We start from the raw sequence: 26,323 nt of genomic DNA on the forward strand, positions 1-26,323 counted from the left end.
TTAAATTGTACAACTTTTTACACATCTTTTTCAGGGATTATTAACAATTCTCGAAATGAATTTCTAATCATGTTAATACCCCACCCAATTAATTGTAATCATCTCTCCCGCTCTCCTTATGTCATTGTCTAGTCGAGCCAGGTTGTTGAGGTAGCAGTGGAGGAGAGTGACAGGGAGGAACAAGAAGCCGTAGGCTTGAGGATGGATATTGTGTACTCCACAGCCACCTCTGATCACCAGAAAGTTCTGATGTTATCGTGTGGCCAAAATGTAACAAACGATGTAGTATAACATCATTGAATTGTGTTTTTTATTGCAAAATGATTCTTATGAAACTGATTGTGGTTTTGTCTCAAATGTGATAACAAATTTAATTCAATTCAGTTTTATTTATATAGCACCAATTCATAACAGAAGTTATCTCATTGCACTTTTCCTATAGAGCAGGTCTAGACCGTACTCTTTATAATATTATTTACAGAGACCCAACAATTCCACTACTGGATCTACTGCTTGAGAGAAAGTTGCTAGCTGTGTAGTCGTTGCAAAGTAGGAAGCTGAACTGTAAAGTCAAATTGTGCAATTTCTAAAACGAATTACTGGTATTAAAACTAAAACTTAATAAGTGAGGCAGTACGCAAACCACATTTCCTCTCTGAGACATCACTGCTGGTTTTCTATTTGATACAACACAAGTCAAAAAGCATGCAGAATTGATTCCAAAATGGATAAAAACTAATTAGATTATCAGGGTTGTGTTGCAACAATGAGCTGCTGGAGTTCTGGGAAATTCTGATAAAATTCAACTCCAAATTATTCAAAACCCTCAGGACTTCCTTATGGAATCTCAAGAATCCACTGACTGTGTAAGACAAATTTAGATTAACATTCCCATTCTTCTCTTTTAAACCAATGTGTTATTGATTAAGCCTTGTTGAGGGTTAGTCTTACTGGAATTGTTTCAGTTATGTTTGATTTATATAATAAAAACGGTGCACAACTTAACATGTAATGGAAATTGTAACAAACATTGTTTCCCTATCTCTCCCATATTATAATGTAAGCCAAACATTTACAACAAAAAACAGCCCTACAAAATACAATTGTAGTGGCTCTCTGAACAGACAGACATTTCTTTAAAGCTTCATTTGAAGTGGAGACTCAAAGCGCTCATATCTGATTCTCTCTGATGTCTCTCAAATTGAACGCGCAAACTTGAAAGACGATACAATCATCTCAGTAATACTTCAAACCACTGGTTCTCCGCTCAGCCTTACAAAAAAATTATGTTTTAGCATCAGCAAACCTCTGAGGAGAAAATACTGTGCAGTTTCATGCATAGACATCAAACTGTCAAATTATTGTTTCTAAGTGCAAACATAACAACCTCTCTCCAGCAGTCAATACAAATGATTATAATGGGAGAGGAGCATGTGTGGTTGGGACTTTGTTTCAGAACAGTGATGTGAGCCTACTTCTGATGCTGCAGTTCAAATAAACACCATTACTTCTCATCTCTTCTTAAGTCTTCTTAACAATAGATTCTGATGAAGAAGAAACATTTTTGCAAAGCAGTCACACTTTGTATCAGTGCAGAACAAAGGCTAATTTCAGCACTGTTACTATAGATTTCAAATTGTCATATCCAGACAGTCTGTATGCACTGGATGTGTTTCCTAAAAAGTAATGGGTTCTTCAGTTATACATTATTGCATTTCCATAAAGCTGGGGATTTCTGAGAACCAGATTTTTCAGAGCCACATATTTCAAAGGATCCAGTTTCTAATGCATTTTTTGGTATTTCAGTCATCCGAACATGTCTTTTCTTCAGCAGCAGACATTCCTCCTCTCAGGATTATCAAGCCTCCCCTGCCTCAAACATTCATGCATCACTGAATGTTTTGCTCTGTTTCTAATACTTCAGCACGCACCTGCCATGCCAAAGTTTTATGTACTATAACTGTAATGAAAATAGTCTTTGTGTATGTGTGTAAAGAATCAATTTAACCTGAGTTTTGCGATTCTTATAGCACTACAGTCGTTATGTGCAGTAAGAGGCATCTGCTGTCGATCATGCCTTCACTCGCTATCTGCTCTGAACCAATTTGCTCTCCTCACCACGACATTTTCAATCTTCTCTCCATCTTCACTTTAATCCAGCTTGATGCTACTACCTGCTCCCTTACACTTCTCCTTCAATATTGCATGGCATTTGCTATGGGGATCTGTGCAACACTCAAGGTCACACGGTGGCAAATATCTTTTAAAGTTTCCCACCAGATGAAGTGCAACAGAGATGATGCACTATATCCTAAATGGTTTTTATAAAATGTGTCAGCCCCCACAAGTGAATGTCATGTCTCATATAATTAGGCTCTTTGTGTTGTTGTATACATTACTTGTGTATGTCTGCTCTGTGTTTATCAGCTGCTGCATGAAAAGGGAGATTGAATTTCTTGAGAAGAGGTTAGTAAATGGCACGATTGATCTTTTTTTGACGTTGAGTACATACTGTATGTATTTGTTTGCTACTGGACATGGCGTAATGGATTTTGTACAGTACGAGTTTGTTGTCACACTTGGTATTTTCTCACACAAATCAGACAAAACAAAGCCACTTCCAACATCATTCCAGACAACAAGGGGGCGGAAACACGACCCTTTATAGTACGTTAACAGCCACAAGAGACTGCAATGTGTCCCTCTGGAAAACTCCATGCTTTGATCAGGACAAAAGTCAAAAATACACTTTCATAGCAGTTACTGTCATCTAGCTCTGAAGAGAATTAACAAGTTGTAAAGAAATAGTGTATTAAACCACTCAGATTGTCCTGTTATCACAGATTTTTGGAAAAAAGTGGTATTTTGTATTGATCTTCCTGTGAGTTTCCGGTATATGTCCTACTATCTCTAACTTAAAGAACGGGGAAAAATAGCATATTTCTGTTTTCTTCACGTCAAACAGGTGAGGTAAAAACATTCCGTCAGTGGCTGAAAGAACTGTCAAGCTCTCTTTCCATGGAGAAATTATGCCTTGGAGGGTCAGATCTGAAGGAACACATGGGCAGAGGGGTCTGGCTCATCACCCACTGATGCACCACACCAGCGAAGATGTTGAGTGCCCATAAAATAAAACCTGAACTGCCTTCATCAAGAGAAGTTGGAGCTGCAAAGCCTGAAGAGGCTTGATACAGAGTCCAGTCCTGCAGCTTGAGAGCAATACTGTCTTTTAATTTTATAACTCTGCCACAGTGATTAACACTAGTTATACATTTTAAAGAATTAATTTATTTATTCATTAAGAATTGGACATGATGAGTTTTGTGCAGGCTAATATAAACATACATACTTTTCACATGCAAAAGACACAGGTCATTTATTGCAGACATGATGGCACAGACCTATGCTAGATGATGGATTATACAAAACATGTTGTACATTGCTATTCTAAGGAATGATTGGGACTCAAATGTACAAACAAGCCCCGTGGTCTTCAGGAGATCAGCTTCGTGCACAGTCTCAAGATGGGACAGAACAATCTGTTAGAAGGCTTCATGATGACTAATGTGAGAGAGATGGTAATTCAGTGTTTCTTGGGAACAGCTATGACTGTGGATGATTCTGTAGATTTACACGAGAGGACAACGTTGTGAAAGATTGCTCTGAACACAGGAAGTAGTTGGTGTGCAGTAATTATATAACTGCTTCAGTTTTGCAAAGCATGCAACCAGCTTCCTCATAATTCTGCAGATGCGATTGGTTTCACAGGAACTGAAAAAACAAAACAACAAAACAAAGTTTAACCTCCAATTTTTCCACATCTATTAGAATCAACTAGAATAACTTCATGTCCTGCAAAATTAATTGTCAGTGTAATTTCAGCCTTAAAGAGCCTTAACATGTTTTAACATTCACATGAATCTACTCAACAATGTCAAATTGACTTTAAAGGTACAATGTGTAATTCCTGGCCACATGTTTCAAACAAATAGGGGTCAGCATTTCACCTCCTCCACACAACTGGTATTACAATACAGGATGGGCCAGGGCTAGCTGGTTAGCATGCTCATTTCAGTAGATATTTCTGCAACACAGTATATAGACATCTTTGACATAACATCAGAACTGTTACTTCTTTATGTTCTGTTGATTATTTTAGTTCATTTTTTTTAATGCTTTAAACTAAAATTCTGGCCATATCTTACACATTGCACCTTTAAAGGGGCACTACATTGAATTTAAACATCAAGATCAGTATACTCGTCATGGCGAGTACTACTTGACCTGTAAAAGTTGTTAAAATATTGTTCATGACTCTGGAGGGAGCTTTTGAAAGGTTGAAAAATTATCTCAAAGATTGTCTTTGCTTGGGCTTACAAACAGGAGATGTGAAGTTTTATTGGAAATTTATGATCTAGTATTTCTGGAGCTTGACCCATACTAGGGACAAAAAATCAGGATCTCTTGGCCTCTGTTGTTTTGAATTTGATAGTTATTTTTCAAATTTGTCTCCAGTAAATCAGGGACTTACTGTTGGCTAATTTTGCTAATTTGCTAATTTACTAACCACACAATATATCAGTCTATCCCCCCCAATACAGAGTAGAAAATATGTTAAATATGTCCTCCTTTTATGAACGCTGTCAGCGGATTTGTCTCGTTATTTCCTATTTGTTTTTAATTTATTTCTGTTTGTTAAGGAAACATAAGTGTATCTCCTTTTCTGCGAAGACCTTTCGTTTTACTTTGGACAAGATGCCTTCTCCTGCTCTTCCTTAAGGGAATTCCTGACTGGTGTGTCTATAAGAATTGTAGTGATTCTCCTTTTTCTGGTCTTAGTTGTCTTTTGGGGCCCTGCTTTTGGGAATGGCCTCACCAAGAAAGGTGAAAAGTTATCAAGATTTAAGGAATATGTTCCAGTAGTAGGTATTTTTAAGGCGATGTAGGGTGGCCCAGAAGTAGATACAGTGAAGGCAAAGGAGGACGGCCCAGCTGCAGGCATGGCGGAGGGGAAGGGAGGTAGTGCAGAGGCAGACACAATGGAGGCAATGGAAAGGCAAAAGTAAATTCTTCGCAAGGAGATGTGGGAGTAGTTTTGGTCACATTTTCAGAAGACCTAAAATAAATTCATAAATGAAGCAAATTTCATGACTGTTTTTTTGTGACAAAGAAGTATGTGCTCCAATGATTCCATCACAGAAAATTAAGAGTTGTAATAATTATTGGAAACTCAAACTGCCATGACATACATGTTCTTTACAAGTGTATGTAAACTTTTGACCAAAACTGTAGGTAGCTTAGTAAGACACTACACATGCATCTTGTGTATGATTAATTGGTGAAAAGATGCAATTATTTCAATACTACATGTTATGTATACCCCTCCTTGAACCGCCACCTTAACGTGGTGGAGGGGTTTGAGTACCCGAATGACCCTGGGAGCTATGTTGCCTGGGGCTGTATGCCCCTGGTAGGGTCACCCATGGCAAACAGGTCCAGGGTGACGGGTCAGACCAAGAGCGGTTCAGAAGACCCTTATGGATTATTTAAAATCAAGGCCAGTTACGTCGCCGGATTGGCGCTACCGGGCCCCACCCTGGAGCCAGGCCTGGGGTGGGTGCCCGACGGCGAAGCGCCTGGTGGCCGGGCCTTTCCCCACGGGGCCCGGCCGGGCACAGCCCGAAGGAGCGATGTGGGGCCGTCCTCCCGTGGACCCACCACCCGCAGGAGGATCCGTAAGGGGCCGGTGCAGAGAGATCTGGGCGGCAGTCGAAGGCAGGGGCCGGCGACCAGATCTACGGACACAGAAACTGGCTCTAGGGACATGGAATGTCACTTCGCTGGGGGGAAGGAGCCTGAGCTTGTGCGGGAGGTTGAGCGTTACCGGCTAGATATAGTCGGCCTCGCCTCCACGCACAGCCTGGGCTCTGGAACCCGTCTCCTCGAGAGGGGCTGGACGCTCCATTTCTCTGGCGTTGCCGGGCGGGGAGAGGCGGCGGGCTGGTGTGGGCCTGCTCATAGCCCCACAGCTCAGCCGTCACGTGTTGGAGTTTACCCCAGTGAGCGAGAGGGTCGCGTCCCTCCGCCTCCGGGTGGGGACAGGTCTCTCACTGTTGTGGCGGCCCACGGGCCGAACAGCAGTGCAGAGTACCAGGCCTTCTTGGAGTCCCTGGGAGGGTACTAGACAGTGCACCACCCGGGGACTCCGTTGTTCTACTGGGGACTTCAACGCCCACGTGGGCAGCGACAGTGACACCTGGAGAGGGGTAATCGGAAGGAGCGGCCCCTGATCTGAACCCGAGCGGTGTTCAGTTGTTGGACTTCTGTGCTAGTTACAGTTTGTCCATAACTAACACCATGTTCAAGCACAAGGGTGTCCATCAGTGCACGTGGCACCAGGACACCCTAGGCGGAGGTCGATGATCGACTTTGTTGTCGTATCATCTGACCTCCGGCGCGTGTCTTGGACACTCGGGTGAAGAGAGGGGCGGAGCTGTCAACCGATCACCACCTGGTGGTGAGTTGGATCCGCTGGCGGGGAGGAAGCCGGACAGACTTGGCAGGCCCAAGCGTATCGTGAGGGTCTGCTGGGAGCGTCTGGCGGAGCCCTCTGTCAGCAGGGTCTACAACTCACACCTCCGGGAGAGCTTCTCCCAGATCCCGGGAGGTTGGGGACATTGAGTCCGAGTGGACCATGTTTTCCACCTCCATTGTCGATCTGGCGGCTCGTAGCTGTGGTCGCAAGGTTTCTGGTGCCTGTCGCGCGGCAATCCCCGAACACGGTGGTGGACACCGGAAGTAAGGGATGCCGTCAGGCTGAAGAAGGAGTCCTATCGGGCCTTGTTGGCTTGTGGGACTCCCGAGGCAGCTGACAGGTACCGGCAGGCTAAGCGTGCTGCAGTCCGTGCGGTCACAGAGGCAAAAACTCAGGACTGGGAGAGGTTCGGAGAGGCCATGGAGGAGGACTATCGGTCGGCCTCAAAGAAATTCTGGCAAACCGTCCGACGGCTCAGGAGGGGGAAGCAGTGCTTCACCAACACCTTGTACGGTGCGGGTGGAGAGCTGTTGACCTCGACTGGGGATGTTGTCGGACGGTGGAAGGAATACTTTGAGGATCTCCTCAATCCCGCTGTCACGTCTTCCGAAGAGGAAGCGGAGGCTGGGGACCCGGAGGCGGACTCATCCATCACCCTGGCCGAAGTCACTGAGGTTGTCGGCAAGCTCCTTGGTGGCAAGGCTTCGGGGTGGATGAGATCCGTCCTGAGTATCTTAAGTCTCTGGATGTTGTGGGACTGTCTTGGCTGACACGTCTCTGCAACATCGCGTGGCGGTCTGGGACAGTGCCTCTGGACTGGCAGACCGGGGTGGTGGTCCCTCTGTATAAGAAAGGGGACCGGAGGGTGTGTTCCAATCACAGAGGATCACACTTCTCAGCCTCCCGGTAAGGTCTATTCCAGGGTACTGGAGAGGAGAATTCGTCCGATAGTCGAACCTCGGATTCAGGAGGAGCAGAGTGGTTTTCGTCCCGGTCGTGGAACACTGGACCAGCTCTATACTCTCCATCGGGTGCTCGAGGGTTCATGGGAGTTTGCCCAACCAGTCCACATGTGCTTTGTGGATCTGGAGAAGGCATTCGACCGTGTGCCCGGGCGCTTTGTGGGGAGTGCTCTGGGAGTATGGGGTCCGGGGCCCTTTGCTAAGGGCTGTCCGGTCCCTGTATAAACGGAGCAGGAGCTGTGTTCGCATTGCCGGCAGTAAGTCAGACCTGTTCCCGGTGCATGTTGGACTCCGCCAGGGCTGCCCTTTGTCACCGGTTCTGTTCATAATTTATATGGACAGAATTTCTAGGCGCAGTCAGGGGCCGGAGGGTGTCGGTTTGGGAACCACAGGATCTCATCTCTGCTGTTTGCAGATGATGTCGTTCTGATGGCTTCTTCAAACCAGGACCTGCAGCATGCACTGGGACGGTTTGCAGCCGAGTGTGAAGCAGCTGGGATGAGAATCAGCTCTTCCAAATCTGAGGCCATGGTTCTTGACCGGAAAAAGGTGGTTTGCTCTCTTCGCGTGGGTGGGAGTCCTTGCCCCAAGTGGAGGAGTTTAAGTATCTCGGGGTCTTGTTCACGAGTGAGGGACGGATGGAGCGTGAGATTGACAGGCGGATCGGTGCAGCGTCTGCAGTGATGCGGGCGCTGTATCGGACCGTTGTGGTAAAGAAGGAGCTGAGTCGAAAGACAAAGCTCTCGATTTACCGGTCAATCTACGCTCCTGCCCTCACCTATGGTCATGAGCTTTGGGTAGTGACCGAAAGGACAAGATCGCGGATACAAGCGGCCGAAATGGGCTTCCTCCGCCGAGTGGCTGGGCGCTCCCTTAGAGATAGGGTGAGGAGCTCAGTCACACGGGGGGAGCTCGGAGTAGAGCCGCTGCTCCTCCACGTCGAGAGGAGCCAGCTGAGGTGGCTAGGGCATCTGATCCGGATGCCTCCTGGACGCCTCCCTCGGGAGGTGTTCTGGGCATGTCCCACCGGGAGGCGGCCCCGGGGAAGACCCAGGACACGCTGGAGGGACTATGTCTCTCGGCTGGCCTGGGAACGCCTCGGGATCCCCCCGGAGGAGCTGGAGGAAGTGTCTGGGGCGAAGGAAGTCTGGGAGTCCCTGCTTAGACTGCTGCCCCCGCGACCCGGCCCCGGATAAGCGGAAGAAGATGGATGGATGGATGGATGTTATGTATATTTCAGGATATAGAGACAGAACCAGTCAGAGAGAGCAGTGGTTTAGATCAGCGCATGGAGGAGCTTGGTACCTTCCCACACCAGCCCAATACCCAATTCACTGAAACTCAGTCCCTGACAGAAAAGACACTCTAAACAGGCATGCTGTGTTTTGAACATAGACTGTATATAAAGATGGACGATGCGTCTCCACTTCCTCCCACTGTACAAAAGTGAAGCCAAAATATCCCAGATATGGGAGCTGCCATCTTGCACTTTTGATTTAATTTGCAACCATAATCTGTGCAGTAGTGATTAGAGTTGGAGCCGCAGTATCAAGGTCCCACCCATACACCCCGCCGACTCAATTGCGAGCCAGCCTCACTGTCAATCATGACGTGACACCCCCTTTTTATAGCAAATAACTAATTAAAACCAAACTTATTAAAAAACAAACAAACACTTGAACATACATCAGTGTGATAAGAACTACCTGAAATGACAGAAACTATCTTTGGTAAACATTTATTTGGCATGTACTTTGAGTTTTTAGTTTGGCCCATGTCCCATCCGCTAACATTGAGGGGGCAGGGTAAAGTATTTCTGATTCTGTTTTATACTGCAGCCAGCCACCAGGTGGCTATCGAGATGTTTTGGCTCAACTTTTGGGGAGCTGTCATGTCGTCCATCTTTATATACAGTCTATGTTTTTGGAGATCAGAGATCCTCTTTAGCCAGTAAGGCTGATGGAGCTTTTATTAAAATGGGATTTAGCAACTGGAAAAAAGCACTCCAAAGGTTCTCTCAACATGAAGACAGCAGATTGTCATTCAGCAGTGATGACAACACATTTGCACCACAAACAGCCTGTTAGTAGTCAACTTTCCTCTCAGCCACAAAAGCAGCAGCACATTGCCAGAAATAATCTGTTTAAGATGGGGGGACCTCACATGGCTCTGTCCTCACCCAATACAAATCTGTGCTCACAGCCACAGAAGAAATGTCTCAATCCACCCCATCCAGCATCCAGGGATACTTGCTGTTGTAGAGCATGTGACAAGAGGCATCCAGGCTAAAAGTTCTGAAGAGCCCTTTGACCGGCTGCTCCAAAGCATCTCAGGTTGTAACATCTTTAAACCTGCAGCCCATCAAGATGCCTCATGTACGGATGCCTCTGAAACGCTTCACTGGTCCAGCCACACCACATCGTCATTCTACTGCCCAAATGTACTACAGAATGCAATACTTTAGTACCTTGGACACTGCTGTGGTGCAGTTCACTGAGCGTTTCAGCCAGGACAGGCTTCAAAGGCTGCAAAAATTAGAGGACGTACTGATCTTTGGTACGATTGATACTGTCCTAGATGAATACTCAGAATTGAATGCCATGGCTTTAGAAGTGCAGGCCAACTACACATGTACAACTTCCTCAGAGGTAGCAGACATTTTCTGGGAAATGGTGCCAGAAGTGCGACATCTTTTCAAGCAAGATGAGGTTCTCTTGAGACTGCTGATGGTTGTTCCTGCCTCCTCAGTGGAGGCAGAGCTAAGTTTCAGCACCTTGAGATATCTGCAGACATGGCTGAGAACAACAATGATCTCCAAAATCATAGACCTGGCTAAACAATATTGCCATTTGCCATGTGAATCAAGAGAAATTGGATGCATGGACAGGAAACAAATCTGTCAGAGCCTAGCTGAGCTAAACAATGAACACCTCCAGGTTTTTGGGTAAAGATACCTTTCCATCTCTGCCATTTACACATACTCACCCCATTTTTACACCCAGAGAACAATACATCCAACACTGCATGCACTACTGATCTGATGCCCACACCCCATACCTGTATAAATAATTAGGGGGCTAAGCACCAAAGCTGTGAAGGCACACTATTGTGTTTGAAGTTATTTATTAGGGGGCCAAGCACGAATGTGCATAGGCACCCTATTGGAATTGTAGAGATTCCTGTTATTATTTTTTTCTTCTGTTGATTTTTGCAGATCGGGTAAAATTGCCCGAACAGGCCAGTTAGTCTTTATGAAACTTTGCAGTATGACAGTACTTTTGTCAGAGCAGACAATAATAAAAAATTACACCGATTGGTCAACAGGGGGCGCTATAGTGATCAATTGAAAATGCAAACTTTGAACAGCCATGTCTCATGCCCAGATTGATCTACAGTCATGGAAGTTTGCACACATATGCCTCTCTTCACAAGGCACAAATTGTTGCCATTTGGCTTGGCCCCGTTAATCGCTGCTTGCAGGCATATTATGTATTTATATTTTGTGTCTATTGGGTTGATAATAGATGTCAGAGGACCTCATGTATGTTTAATTCTCTCTGTTCAAGTCAATGATATCATTCACAAGAATTTTCAATGTAAATGGAAAGACTTTGCTTTTACTTCTGTAGTTTTTAAAATCAAGATTTTATGTTTAATTCTTTGTACAACTGTCTAATGTGATTTCATTCACATTAGACTTTTCAGTGTAAATGCAGAGACTTTTATTTTGAGACAAATCAACAAAATACATATTGACTTGGACTTACTTAAAAGTCCATAGCACATTTTTTGTCTATACCATGGTTATGCCCTTGAGTCCCTGAGGTTTATGGAAGTGTAATACTAAATGACTGGAATTTACATCTTTAAACTGTGTTACTGTAAAAGGACCAAACTACTTTCACATACAAACAGATTGCATTGCACATGTATTTATTTCTCTTATTTGTGCATTTTTTATTCCATCTTGTTTTATGGTGTTTTGTTGTCATTTGTGACACTTCTTGTCATTTAATTATTCAACCTCTATAAGGGTCCTTCGGCTATTTGTTATCCACACTCTGACAAGTTTTGTGTTGTCTCTAGTTTCCTTTAGGTTGTTTATTCATTTGCTTAGAGGATGAGACATTTTTATAACTATGTTCTTTGTCTTACCTGCACAGACTGTACTCTTTTATTTGGACTGAAGTAAAGTAAAATAAAGTGAAAATGCAGCAGTGTGCTCTATTGCTTGAAATCTTCAGTCCTGCAACTTGAGAAACAAGGCCCATACCATGATGAGATTGGCTGAGCAGCAGGAACATAAATTTTAGTTATTGTACATATATTGCAGGTTTCAACTTCAGCTCATATTCTGCATCCTGCAGGTCAGCAAATGAAGCGCTCGTAATATGAAGCTCATCCCAGCAGTAAAGTTTCTGAACAATTCCCTTCATTTACGCAGGGCTGCAGAGGGTTGATGAGGAGCTGCACGTTCTCTCCCTAAATTATCATGCTTCAGCAGCCACCACACAGATTCAACACAATGGACCTCAAAGCAAGCTGAGAAATATTCAGCAGGCCTGTGCAGGTTCACTTCTTGGAAAGACAGAGAAAACGTTACTCGCAGATAAAATATTGTTTTGATCTGCAGTGCATAGAAAGCAGGTGATGAAAACTATCAGCTGTTAGAAATGGTAAACTGTAGCTAAAAATTTATTTATTCTTGTTCACTAAAATGCATCTACTAACATGTAAATCCTGGTGAAGCAGCGTAAAGCAACAACCAGCAGGTCTTCCTTCTCCTCTGCGGAATGAAGCGACTCTTCACACTTTATCAAAAAGTGACATTATTGGGTGATTCAGTTCAGTTTTACTTACGTCCCGTCAGGTGTTTCATTAATGCATGGACACATACTTTATTAACACAATGCACAGGGCAGAGTAATAGTTTAAGAGCATAGATCAGCATCATTATTAACAGCATGACAATGGACAAAAACACGTGGACTGATGTTAATGAGTAAAAATGCTGTATTACACATGTAAATGCATGCAATGTAATCAGGTTATAACACTGTGAAGTAATAATCTTTCCTCACCAGTTTTAATGTTTATGGAACCCACTGAGCCTCCATACTTGCATTAAGATCACATTAGCCCTCAGTCCAGTGACGCTGCACTGGAAAAGGATGTGTTCATGGGTCCGACATGGGTAATGAATAAATATTGAGCAGAGTGATCGTTGACTGTTAATAGTATACAAGAGCAACACTGCTCTTAGTCTGGAAGTGTAATGCTACACAAAACAAGGTGATCACACACTAAATAATGAACTTCTCCATTTTCCATCACTGTTTCTTTTGACCCCTGACCTGCGACTCCTGCAGGTGTCGACCTGAGCTTGCACCAAAACGGTAAATGCATGGATGAATTTGCCAGTTGCATAGACTTAAATTCAAGTAAATGACAGACGGAGCAAATAATTAAAGAACCAGTGTAACTTTACTCTTTCTAAAGAAAAGACTTATCTAAACCTGTGGTCCTGAGTCTCCTGCTTGAGCCAGACAGAGGAGCCGCTTCAGTGCCACTGTGATTTTATTTTACAGCCTCATCCAGCCTGAGCTCTCATGCTGCCTACCTGCACCTGTTGGCTCAGTGGTGGGGACACAGACAGGAGCTGACAGTCTGCAGCTAAAGTGGGCCATTGTGATAAATAGTCCTCGTCTTGATCTGTCTTAATTAAACTGGCTTCTAGATACTGTGTGACACTCCTGGGATTACTGCAGATCCCTGTTTCTGTAGTAAAGTTTGAAACACTGTGCTGCACAGCACTGGCAGCAAGAGTAGACGGCAGTTAGTAGGGTAAACTAACCCTGAAGCAGATAAAATCATGCAGTGCTGTTGTACAAGAGACTGATTTTTTTCTCTATGAAAAAATCTAGGCTCTATGAATCACATAAACATAATGGACATGTATCATAGATATTACATACAGCAAAGATAATACCTTGCAAACGTGTGGTGGTCATGACTGAGCAAAGTAAGTCTACACTGTCTTTCCATTTGTGCACTTACACACATGCTCTTTGTCCCACACCCATCTTCTTCAGAAGTAGGATGTATGGTATAAGGAAAAACATATGTTTATGCTTTTACACTAAGAAAAGGCCAGACATAGCAACATTCTGAGTTTACATCATCATGTAGATGTTTTGATCTGCTCAACATTATAAAACCTCATAGAGTCATAGTGATGGAGACCTCTGATACGGACCACCCAGAAGCTCCCTGGAAGACACAGAGCCCTTGTTTACCAGGAAACGCTTGGATTTAATCTTCAGTTAGGATTTAGTTCTATTTTCAAATGTCTCATGAGCCAGATTTTTTAAATAATTCTGATTACAATGGCTAAAAATAGGTTCAACCACTAAACTGCATGTACAACACAAATATGAGCACAAACAGGATTATTATCTTTTATCATCTCACCACTTTCAAATATGCATTTGTCCATTTGGGAAGAAAACATCATAAAACCAACCGCACACCAGTCTTAAGGTCAATCATACACATAGACAAGTGATTACCATAAGCACAGGCTTCAATCGCAAACTTGAGACGTCCGGTTTTCTCATAACACCTGAAACCACCACTCAGTGAATGAACATAATACGAAAAATAGTAATGAATATATACAGTATTATATATATATACTGTATACATTATAAGGTATATATTTATACACTGCCGTTGAAAAGTTTGAAATCACTGAGGAATTTCCTTGTTTCTGAAGAAAATTCACTTTTTTAAAATGGCAATAATCTTAAACTGATCAGAAATACAGTCTAGACATTGCTAATGTGACAAATGACTATTATTGTTTGAAAAGGCTGATTTTCAACAACCATCACTCCTGTGTTCCAGTGGCACATTCTGTTAGCTGATCCTAAACTGTCTCGTTAAAAAACTGATTCATCCCTTTGTGCAATCACGCTAGCACAGCTGAAAGGGTTACTTGAGTATCTGAAGCAACAGCATCTACAGGTTTGTTTATGGTCTCAAAATGGCCAGAAACAAAGAGCTTTCTTTAGAAATTCAAAAATCAGTTGTTGTTTTGAGAAAGGATGGCTATTCCATGAGAGAAATTGCAGAGAAACTAAAGATATTGTACAAGGGTTTGCACTATACACTTCACAGAACAGCACAAACTGGCTCTATCCAGGACAGGAAAAGAAGTAGGAAGCCCCGGTGCACTACTGTCCAGGAGGATAAATACGTCTCTAGTCTGACAAACAGGCGCTTCACAGGTCCTCAGCTGGCAGGTTTATTAAACAGTACCCGCAAAACACCAGTGTCATCATCAACCATTAAGAGGGTGACTGTGTGATGCTGGCCTTCTAGGCAGAGTTGCAAAGAAGAAGCCATATCTGACACTGGCTAATAAAAGGGACTAAAATGGACAAAAGAACACAGAAATTGGTGGAGGATGACTGGAGAAAAGTGTTGAAAAGTGTTGGACAGATGAATTCAAGTTTGAGGTATTCGGCTCACACAGAAGAACTTTTGTGAGGCGCAGAACCCATGAAAAGATGCTGGAGGAGTGCTGGATGCCATCTGTCAAGCATGGTGGAGGCAATGTGATGGTCTGGGGGTGCTTTGGTGCTGGGAAAGTTGGGAATTTGCACAAAGTAAAAGGCATATTGAACAAAGAAGGCTATCACTCCATTTTTCAATGCCATGCACCATGTAGACAGCGCTTGACTGGAGTCAGTTTTGTCCAGCAACAAGACAATGACCCAAAACATTTCTGCAAATTATGTAAAACCTACTTAGGAAAGAAGCAGCCAGCTGGTATTCTCTCTGTAATGGATTGGTCAGCGCAGTCCCCAGATCTTAACCCTATGGAGCTGTTGTGGGAGCAGCTTGACTGTATGGTTCGAACAAAGTGCCCGTCAAACTTATGGGAGGTACTTTAGGAAGCTTGGGGTGACATTTCTGAAGATTACCTCAACAAATTGAGACGGTGTAGTCCCTCATTCGTCCAGGAGTGTTCTATCGTAGAAAAGGTTTCAGTCGTAGTCATCTGGACACTGTTTTCAGAATCAAGACGTTTCGGCTCCCATCCAGAAGTCATTCTCAATTGTGAATGTGTCCAGATGACTACGACTGAAACCTTTTCTACGACCTCGACAAATTGACAGCCCGAATGCCAGAGATCTGCAAGGTTGTTGCTGCAAATGAAGGATTTTTCAGCAAGTACAAGTGGAAATGATCATTTCTAACTTCAATTGTCAATGTCTTGACTATGTATTATTTTCATTTTACAACTTATTTGATGAATAAAAGCACGAGTTTTCATGGAAAATCTCAATTCTTTAAGCAATTCCAAACTTTTGAAAAAAATTATTAAAACAATACATGATAAATAAATGGATCCCTACAGAGAGAAAAAAAGAGTAGACAGTTGGGTTATAATGAGTACACATGAGGCTTTTTTCACCACCAATTCAGCAAACTTCTTGCCCATTTGATTGTAAAAAAGTGTGAGTACACCTTAAATTGCACATTCTTATGTCAAAAAGCCAAAAGATTTCAGGCACCTGCTCATTATTTCTGAATTCTTTACAGCTCAGGAATGAATTTTAGTACTTACTTATCAGCAAGAGGTTCCTAAAAACTAGGAAAGTATTTAAGAGTGAATTTGGCTCATAAGTTGAGTGTCCCATTCACATCAGTGGAGATGATCTTGCAGGCTTGATGAAAGTCAGAGAGGAGTTACAGACAAATGAGTGATTGAGGACGGAGACAGACATAAATCATTCTCAGGGGAAAGACCTTCACTGTAGTCAAGACCTTTTCTATCTATGAACAGGTTGTGAGAGTGTTGATCTGTATATTTTTGCCACTTCGACTGGAGAAGATGGTAAGTGCGTCTCAAAACTACAGTCCCATTTGAAATCAAATACAATGCAGATGAAGGCACTACCTGTATTGTATCTGTGTGAACAGTGTCCATGCTTCCTATGCAGTCACCCGCCTTTATGCAACTTGTTTATGAGTCTCATTTGCCTCTATATAGGTTTCTTTGTGTGCATCTGTCTTGCAGCTGAGTCCTGCTGTTTTCCACTGATACCAAGCTGATGTTGTCCAGTATTGTTTTATTGTCTCCCTCCAACAGAAAGCATGTGCCCATTTGTCTTCATCCAGCTTTCTTTCTGTGCATCCTCTCCAGAATGTCAAAGCATCACAGGCTTATACTTTTCACCCACTCTTCATTTCAGCCTGTAACTACAGTCATAATGAGGAAAAACATCAGGGATATACAGTAGTGGTGGGTAAATCCCCCTTTATTCTCACATTTTTGGAGCCTAGTGGTCGGAATAAGTAGTTTTGTCTAAATGATGAAAGCATGTGGAAATGTAAGTGCGATTTGCATTGCATTAAATTAGTGTATCTTTGACAATGTCTATAGGATATACTTGCCATATGAATTAATGTTTGATATTCTCCTCAGGACTCAGTGTTTCCACTCCCATAGAGGGCGAGCTTTCAGTCACACACGTGATTTAGCAGGATGAGGAAAAGGGGGGTTTAACAGGCAAATAATTTGAGCTCTCTATGACTCTCTATGACTGTCACCATGTCTAAACTTGGATTATTTCCTAGGAAAATAAACATTTGCCTGCCTGGAGCCAAATACACCATTTCCAAATAAAGGCGATAAAATGGAGTGGCTAATGGCGCAATTATTAAAATGACTCAGTTTCAGTAGGAAATTACCCTATTTAGGACTAATTCTGTTTATAAACCCGACCTTTGACACATGCCTGACATTGAGCAAACTGTTAATCCGCGATTTGGGAACCTGCTTGTGACTCATTCAGTATCCCGCGTCCGTCCTGTCCCTCCGCCAGGAGGACTGCAGGGACCACTTCATTCTCAGAATCGGCCGTATGGAGACCAAGTTCAGCGTCTGGCACACAGCTCGATGCCCTGGACCGGATCCTAAAATAATTCAGAGCAACAGACACTACCTCTGCCCCTGCGGGGACATAAAACATGTCAGGGTGTCTCAGTCGGTGCCCACAAACTCAAACTGGGAACTCTCTCGACGTGTTCAGGCTGAAGGCTCTCCGCTGAGCGCACACTCCTCCAGCTTCCGTGAACATGCCTTCGGATCTGCCTCAAACTAAAGCCCTCTATATCGGGATGGAGGTGGTCATCGCCCTGTCGTCGGTCATAGGTAACGTGATGGTGGTCTGGGCTGTGCGTATTAACCGGGCTCTGAGAGACACCACGTTTTGTTTCATCGTCTCCCTGGCCTTGGCTGACATTGCGGTCGGAGCTCTTGTCATCCCCCTCGCCATAACCATCAGCATCGGAGTCAAGACGCACTTTTACAGCTGCTTGCTGGTCGCCTGCACAGTGCTCGTCCTCACGCAAAGTTCAATCCTGGCGCTGCTGGCCATCGCCATCGACCGCTATCTAAGAGTCAAAATACCCATGAGGTAGGAACAAAGGTGAATTTTTCTAGTTTTCAATATATTGTCTCATTTACAGAAGCCTTTGTGTCTGCTCGGACCAAGGGCACCAACCAGAGCGGTTACAGTTACAGTGCCATGCAGGATTTTCATGTCAGCTCCAACCAGAAAGGGCTATAATATGTAGGCTAGTGTAAAGTTGATAGTAATCATTTGAATTCGTTTACAGCAACCTTTGACATATCTGTAATATCTTTACAGGAGATAGCCTACTACAGTGTGTCAGTGATAAGTTATTTTTAAGGCTATGACATCTTATCACCTGATTTTAATATAAATTAAAATGATATTCAGACTTATTAATTCATTATTTATTCATTTTACAACCACTTAGACATAGACAAGTGTACACTTGCAACACATAATTTTACCCAGAATATAAGCTGTAAACTGAAAGTTACACATATCATGATCAAAAAGGGGTAGAAAGAAGGACAAAAATCTGCCAATTTTTCATAATAAATAAATAACACAAACATACATGGTCTGACTCTGCTAGTATGAACTTAAATATGTTGTGATGTTAAATATTTTTCCTCTAAAAACAATTAAGCTATAGTATTGCCTTTAGATTATTTTCTGGAAGTATATAGTAAAGATTATCTTGGTGTACCAAAAAGATTTATTCTATTTACATATTTAGGATTTACATTGGGATGCTCGAGGTCCAAAGAAAGGTCCAGGCCCATTTGACACTTTGAAAGCTGTTGGGAAGCGAGTTGTTCTCCAGCCTGAGCTGAGCATGTACAACAAGCATGTGGAGGTCATTCATGTTGCACTTCTTTCTTTATTCCTTTATGGTTTGTTAATAACTAACTTGATGGTAAACTGGCATTTCTGTTGCATGCTAACAGAGACGTTCAACTTGTGAATCATCAGTTTGCAGTCCTCTTGTCTCACCTCACCCACCTTTTTACTGAAAACTCAAGTTTCCACTTTAATTTGACTAATTTAACAATAAGCCTGGACGAGCCTGGCAGAGAATGCATGATTGGTCAATAGGCTCATGGTGGCTGGCTGATGGATTGCATAATTTCTCAAGCTGGCAACCAACACACACATAAAAACATGCACACACACTCTGTTAATCAGAGGACATTAACACAGGTTGCAGTGACACTACACAGGAACAATAAAAAAATATATTGTGTAGTATTATCTCAATGTTATAGGCTTAACTGTTATTTATCAGTGTGCTGCAGGATTTCTCAGCCCTTTTCATCACACAGTGGTGAAATTGTGTACTGCTGTAGTGACAATACAAGGTAATCGTGAAAGTAAATATCTCAGATTTCAACTTCAAAACAGGATAAACAGGACAACTTCACATATCATGTAAAATATTGTATTGTAATGATTATAATTGTAATTGTGTAATTTTGTATCAGGTCATACAATATATCTCATCAGGATTGGCATCAGCAGCAGAAAAAAAGCAAAAAGCAAAAAAAGAAGCAGATTTTATAGAGTCACAACTCTGAGAAAATTTACTCTCATCTCGCTGTTGATCCAATTTTAGCCATGATCCTCCCATCCGGACAAGGTCAGATTTCAAACACCAGTGAATTTTGTTTTACTGTCTCGTGGTGAGTGATTACGTGAGCCAGAAGTCCCCCTCCCTAAACCATCCCTGAGACTCTACACAGTCTAACAGGCACTGATTGCTTTTTATAGCCGAGGTGGTTTGGAAGCACACTGTCATGATAAGGGTGGTGTGTCTGAGATTTGAAAATGTCCCAAGAATTGCTAGTGTGCTTAGCTGAAGGATAGGATTTGCAGGTGGGAGACGAGGATGGAAATCCCACAGGAAAGTAGCGATACATGGAGGACAGTCAATTCAAGAAAGTCAAGTTTTTGGCAGACAGACAGCTGATCTGTATGCAGACAATCAGCCGAGCTTTACGAGCAGCTGTGCAGAGAGTTATACCTGTAAGTACAAGTCGTCACATATGGGAAGACCCACTGTAGGCAAGGTCTCTTTAAACATCTTTTGAGTATTCATTCGTCATTCGTCTTGTGTTGTGTCAGTCTCACCCTGGCTGAACTCCTGAGTGTGCATGTGCTTTATGTGACAGAGAGTGAAAGGCAACTGAGAGAAAGCAAAAAAAAAAAAAAGAAGAGGAAAATTTGACAGTTTGGCTCCGGCAAATATCTCTGTGTGTGTTTGTGTCAGCGTTAGCGAGGTTAGCCAGGGAGCAGGTGCGATAAAAAGAGAGAAAAAAATGTGCTTCACATGTGCAAGAGAGTGTGAGAGTAAGAATGAGCTGTTGAGATTGTTTACCCACCACTTTCGTCCGATTGAGTCAGCACTTACTCTTTAGAAATAAAGGTGGAAGTAGACAAGCCACCACAGGAAACTTTCAAGTCAGTTTGACAATGACTAATTCATTACATGTCCAATAGCAGACTGCTGTGTGGAAGACACAGGACAACCCACATCCCATTAAGATACCAAAGAACTGGAGACAGTTTGTTCCCACAACAATTCCCTCAGTTTTCCTCTTCTGAACAGCAGATACAATATGTCCTGCCTTGTGTCTGCATGATGTTGGATTTGTTTCACAATATTTCCAGGAAAGAGAGATAAATTCTACATCACCTGCTGCCGTCCCACACAGAGATCCAACAGAAGTGGGAATTACAGGATAAAATAACCAGAACAGTTTATAATAAAATTCAATCTAATACAACAACCTCACACGTTCAATTCATAGGAAAAAAAACCCCTGCACGCATCACTGCTCAATTCAACACACCCGAGGGGTTTGCAGCTACAGCCTTACTTGGTCTGGTATGACCAGTAGCTTATGGTTGCAAAATTTATCTAACTACCTTTAGCTAGATATCGCCAGATAGTTCTATAACAGACATTACCAAGCCAGTTTGTTGACTTTATCACACTTCTCTGCTTTTACTACTGTTGTGCTATGTTTGGCATTTACCATTATCCTATAATTGTCACTTGGCAACAGTGGCAACAGTGGATACTGTTCAACAAAAGTTACATAATCTCACCTTAAGAGGTGAAGCAAAACAATTGCTAAAAAAATGTAACATTAGCTTCACAAAGGGAGTATTTGTTGTAAGTGAGTGATTTAGATGTTGCATTGGACTGAATTAAAAACAAGATTTTCCTGTTATTTTGCATATTATTTATTTATTTGTAAGGTGTCACAGTGTAACAGTTTTGTTTCAAGGGTTGACATCAATACAATAAAGCATATAAATTGGTAGTAAAAGCACTTGCTGATTGAAATATGATATTCATTTTGCAAAATAGTATCATGGAAAATAAAACAAGGCACACACACAGTCATGCTGTGTCTGTCCACAGATTTTTTTCTCAACACTTTATCTTCTCCCTTGTTGTCATAGCTACAAGCGGGTGGTGACCCCTCGGCGAGCTGGCACGGCCGTGTTATTGTGTTGGCTGGTGTCAATCATAGTGGGCCTCACACCCATGTTGGGCTGGAATAATCTGCAGCGTCTCCGTGACAATGGCTCCCTGATCACTGATGACCTCTTGGTGACGTGTCAGTTTGAGACAGTCATCAGCATGGACTACATGGTATATTTCAACTTCTTTGGCTGGGTGCTGCCCCCACTACTCCTCATGCTGGCCATCTATGTCGAGATTTTCTACATGATCCACAAGCAGCTCAACAAGAAGGTGAGGACTTCCTCTACTTGTGTAAGATGAATTTGGTCACTTTGTTTGACATGCAGCAATCAAAAGACAATAATTTTGCTATTAAAACAGACTCAGTGTGAACTGATTAGCTTAACGCTCAATTTATATGTTGACGATCTTCTCCTGTATCTCTCTGTAGGTGACAGCTAGTCACACCGACCCCAGCCGTTACTTTGGCAAGGAGCTCAAGCTAGCCAAGTCGCTCGCCCTTGTTCTTTTCCTCTTCGCAGTCAGCTGGCTCCCGCTTCACATCCTCAACTGCATCACCCTGTTTTGCCCTGCCTGTGATAAGCCAGTGTTCCTCATGTACATCGCCATCATCCTCACCCACGGCAACTCGGCCGTCAACCCCATCGTTTATGCTTTCCGCATCAAGAAGTTCCGCACAGCATTCCGGAAAATCTGGAAACTGTATGTGCTTTGTCAGGATCCAGTCGGTCGGCTTCCTCAAAGAGGGAGCCAGAGAGGACAGAGTCATGAGAGGAGGCTGAGGCAGAATGATGATGATGATGATGTGTGACCTTTGGCAACTAATTGGATTGCTGTGTAACTGTTAAGTTTCACTCCACTGGTTCACAGAATGGAAAAGACTGGCTTTATTTTCATGCTTGAGGGATTACTGGTCAAAACGATCTTAATGGCATTGAAGGATGCCAGAGGGATGAAAGAAATGAGGGACCTCCATCGTGGACTGACTGATTTCCTCTATCCAACACACTCTAAGACCACAGGATGACAAATCAGCATGGAGACAGGATAAACATCCTAAATCAGACTTTGATTTGATTAAGACTGATTGTTTATTTCTCCACTGTCTGACAAAATGATGATGATGTCGTATGGGATAAGGAGCTTGTCATCAGTTTCAACACCGACCTGTTGAACTTGAATCAGTAAGGATATATCTGGAGCACATGCAGTACAATAGTAATGTATGCTGTATTGTATTTTTGATCTGAACTAAAACTTATAGCCCTCTTCATGTGAATAATGTCAAATAGTTAAGCATCGTATTATGTGCAACATTTACATGCTTAGTTCTGTGGCCTTAAGGACAGAATATGTAATGAAGAGGAACTAAGGCATTGTGTTAATAGTGTGAATCTGGTAAACCAGGAGTGGGCAAGCAGGAAGTTTGCGCAACCAGCTTGGGACTTTGAGATGGACTAGGACACAGGATGTACTGTATGCTGGCTGCATGGATGAAAAAAATGTAAAATTGGCTCACTAGGAATTAGAACCCAGCGTCTTTGGTGCAATGAACCTCTGGTTTACCAACTATGCTAAAGTTATTAGACTCATGGCCTTTACAGTTGTGTGGTACAATCCAGCGCATGTGAAGGTTACATGTTTTTTTTACATTTCTGAGACCATCTGATTGACAGAATGATTAATATTAGCCAATAGTTGTAGCGGAAAACAGCATACATGCTTGAAGACAAATAACATAATGCTCTTCATTAAATATATGTGAACATGCACATATTGGTAGCTCCAGGTAAAAACCATGGAGCTACCAATAATTAACTATATAACTGTAGCTACATCTGTTTTTTAAATGGAGGACTGTGAATCTAAAGAATGTTGGAGCTCCTCCATCCAATAAACTTCATTTTACCTGGATGATAATCATTTTAACCCTATTATGTACCTCTACTGTACATGTATCACCAGGCCCTTTCCCAGATTCTTTGTGATGAAGTAGGTAATGTAGCATCATCATATCTTCACTGTCATTATTTTGTTACAGGGCTGACTTATACTAACCAGTGTTGCCCTTTAAAATGAGTGTCATTTGACATGACAGATACATGTTGAGATGAGACTGCTGACACTTAATAATAATATGTACTGTATGTAACTAATATATGTGTAAATGTTAATGAAATATACTGTATAAAATTCTCCTTGTTGAGCAAACAGCTGTTTATCTCTGACACGTCCTCTTACAGCTGTTGATTGAGTGAACAGATTGGGAAATCCACCCTCCAAGCTTCTCTTTTTTTGACATAGATAAATGGAAACAGGAGAGTAAGCAAAAAATGTAACAGCATATGGTAAACCCTGATTTAAATTCATAATGCTGTATGTGCATTAGCAGGCGGAAGCATCAAAATGCACTCTAAGCTGTACGACAGAAATAGAGTCTCACATTCTCCCCATGCTTCTCTGCGTCAAGGCTAAAGCCATCAGTGGTGGGAGGCCATTTTTTGTGTGCACACATCGATCTTCTGTCACTCGGCAGAAAGCGGGCTCATGTGCGTATAAGCGAGGAGGTTATGACGGTGTAGGAGTCCAGGGGTGAGGTGGGACAGGGTAAGGGGGATTATTCTGTTTACAAGGGAACCAGAAGGAGAGTGCAGCTGAGGAACTCATCAAGAGTTTACATCTCTGCCAAGGTCAACATCAAGGCCACCCTGAAACTTTCCCATCCAATAAACAGGCCTGTTAATATGACCCTATTGATCTCTGTCTTAACCTACTATGGCACTGTGTGTTACATATACAGTACACACACACACACACACACACACACACACACACACACACACACACACACACGTCTCCATCAGACAAGTGTACTGTTTTGTAATAATGTTACAAATGATGATGATTCTTCTCTCACATTGTACTCATGTGAAATGCTTTTAAAGCTGTTATGTGCAAAAGTTGATAAGATAGAAAATATTATAGCAAATTTCATTACTATCATCAATTATGATGATAGCATGCATTTTTGATTGTAGAAAAATTAGGGAATCCAAGATAAGATATACTTTAACAAAATCAAAAGAAAGTCTATAATTAAGATATTGTACAGCAGTACGTGCTAATATGGTGAGCTGTTTTGTCAATCACTAATTATGAAGGAACAAGTGAATAAACAGGTCAATAGATTGAGTCAAAACACAGGAAGTGGACTCTTAATCTCAGCTGAATGTGTACATTATGTCAATGCAGTTGGCGTTAACTGCTGTGCTGTTGGAAAATACACTTACATCAAACACAAGAGAAAGAAAATAAAGTTGCTTTTATCATGGATGCTAACCACAAATAATTTGATGACAGGTGTTATCAAGTAGTTTTGATATTAAACAGAAGTTAATCACAGGTAACTCTCTTTCTCTCACTCTTTCTGTGAATGCACACACTCATACAGACAGGTCAGGTCAGGTCAAGTTTATTTATATAGCCTGAGATCACAGATTTGTCCCAGAGGGCTTCACAATCTGCAAAGCATATGACATACTGTTTGATACAAACACATAGGTCACTGTCCAGTATTTAATTCTTTCACATTTAATTTTATAAATTGACATCAAAAGATCTATGGGGTTTTTTTTGGTTTGTTTTTATAAAACTTTTCAGTTCAACTAGGGGAAAAATCTGGAGTGAAATTAAATTGAACAAACCTTTTTCACAGCAGTCATTTTGACTTGTCACTAATAATAAATTAATTGCTGCACTGCATTGCATTACTTACCGGAACAGAGCCATTGTTAATGTTATTAGTTCCACCTATGATTTTGCTGCTATGAGAAGTCAAAATGTCTGCTGTGAAAGAGGTGCAAGAATCTCATTCATTTGGGAACAACTTGTGTCTTTACCATTACCAAAGTGCTCTCATTATAGCAAGACTATCAGGTTTGTAAGACAAAAAGTTATGGAATGATAATTAGTCTGTTTATATAATAGCAAACCAAAGCTTCATTGTATGATAAGTCTCTTTGAGGTCATTAATCTTCTGCATGTGTGCAGTTTGTATGTATTTTTTGCCATATATCCATGAGGAGTGTTATTCTAAATGAAGCCCCTTGGTTAAGGTATTTTTGAATGGAAACGCAGACACTTAAAGGCATACACAGTGTCTGTTGGACATATCTACCCAATAAATAGAGAATGGATTCCAGCTCTTTCTGGGGTCAAAGATAATGTCCCCCTACACTCTGTAAAGCCTTTAGCTGTGGATCCACCTCCCAACTGGATTCCCCAGGCATGTCTCATAGAGTTAGGGTGGAGTTGACACAGACAGCCAAACAGCAGCACAGAGAGAGGTGTTACTTTCACAGAGGTGAAAATCTACCCAGCATGAACTGCAGCCAGAGATCTACAGTCTCACTGCTCTCTCTATGTACATGATCTTGCTATGGCTTGTTGTAAAATATGGGTGGCATCTTTCACACTTGCATCTAGTGAAAGTGGTCAGTGCTGCACTCTGCTGGTTATTACCCAGTAGTGAAACAACATATAAGGCAGCACAGGGCTGTGGGAAGTTTAAATCTTAAAGCAAGATAACATTTTTCTTTACTTACATGTTAGAGCTTCATACACAAAATAGTTCAGGTCTGTGTACTACTAGATGTAGAAGAAAAGATAGCAAAAATGAGTGTAATGTCCTTTAACCTGTCATCTAAATATGTTTCCACCGCTGCATGTTAGCAAATTTTCCTGTGATCTACTATTGGAGAATATAGATTTAATGGATATGTAACACATGTAGATTGTCAGTTGTCAGTGTCAGATAAAAAGATCACAGTAATTTCATCTTTACAGACCCAAGAATAACTCTTGCTTTCATCTTAAACACAAACTATTTTTGAGGGTTTTGAAT

The 26,323-nt window shown here is 42.2% G+C and overlaps 1 protein-coding gene across 2 annotated transcripts; it reads left to right on the forward strand.

Annotated features, from left to right (window-relative positions):
* The first annotated feature begins 15,859 nt into the window (after positions 1-15,859).
* Positions 15,860-24,168, forward strand: LOC122868149 (adenosine receptor A1-like). Of its 2 annotated transcripts, none has more exons than XM_044179861.1 (3): positions 15,860-17,987; positions 21,396-21,711; positions 21,851-24,168. In XM_044179861.1, the coding sequence occupies exons 1-3, from the start codon at positions 17,647-17,649 to the stop codon at positions 22,229-22,231; spliced, it is 1,038 nt and encodes a 345-aa protein (XP_044035796.1). In that variant the 5' UTR covers positions 15,860-17,646; the 3' UTR covers positions 22,232-24,168. The 2 variants fall into 2 exon arrangements, with proteins under 2 accessions (XP_044035796.1, XP_044035803.1); XM_044179868.1 differs by having other exon boundaries at positions 15,868-17,987; positions 21,396-21,690.
* Positions 24,169-26,323: the final 2,155 nt, after the last annotated feature.

Source organism: Siniperca chuatsi, linkage group LG2, assembly GCF_020085105.1.
Source record: "Siniperca chuatsi isolate FFG_IHB_CAS linkage group LG2, ASM2008510v1, whole genome shotgun sequence".
Taxonomy (NCBI): Eukaryota; Metazoa; Chordata; class Actinopteri; order Centrarchiformes; family Sinipercidae; genus Siniperca; species Siniperca chuatsi.

Bases quoted from the DNA above. Each gene is read 5' to 3' on its own strand.
- LOC122868149 (XM_044179861.1), top strand. From the start codon at position 17,647: ATGCCTTCGGATCTGCCTCAAACTAAAGCCCTCTATATCGGGATGGAG. The intron at 17,988-21,395 runs GTAGGAACAAAG...TTGTTGTCATAG, and splicing joins AGAGTCAAAATACCCATGAG to CTACAAGCGGGTGGTGACCC. The intron at 21,712-21,850 runs GTAAGATGAATT...ATCTCTCTGTAG, and splicing joins TGAGGACTTCCTCTACTTGT to GTGACAGCTAGTCACACCGA.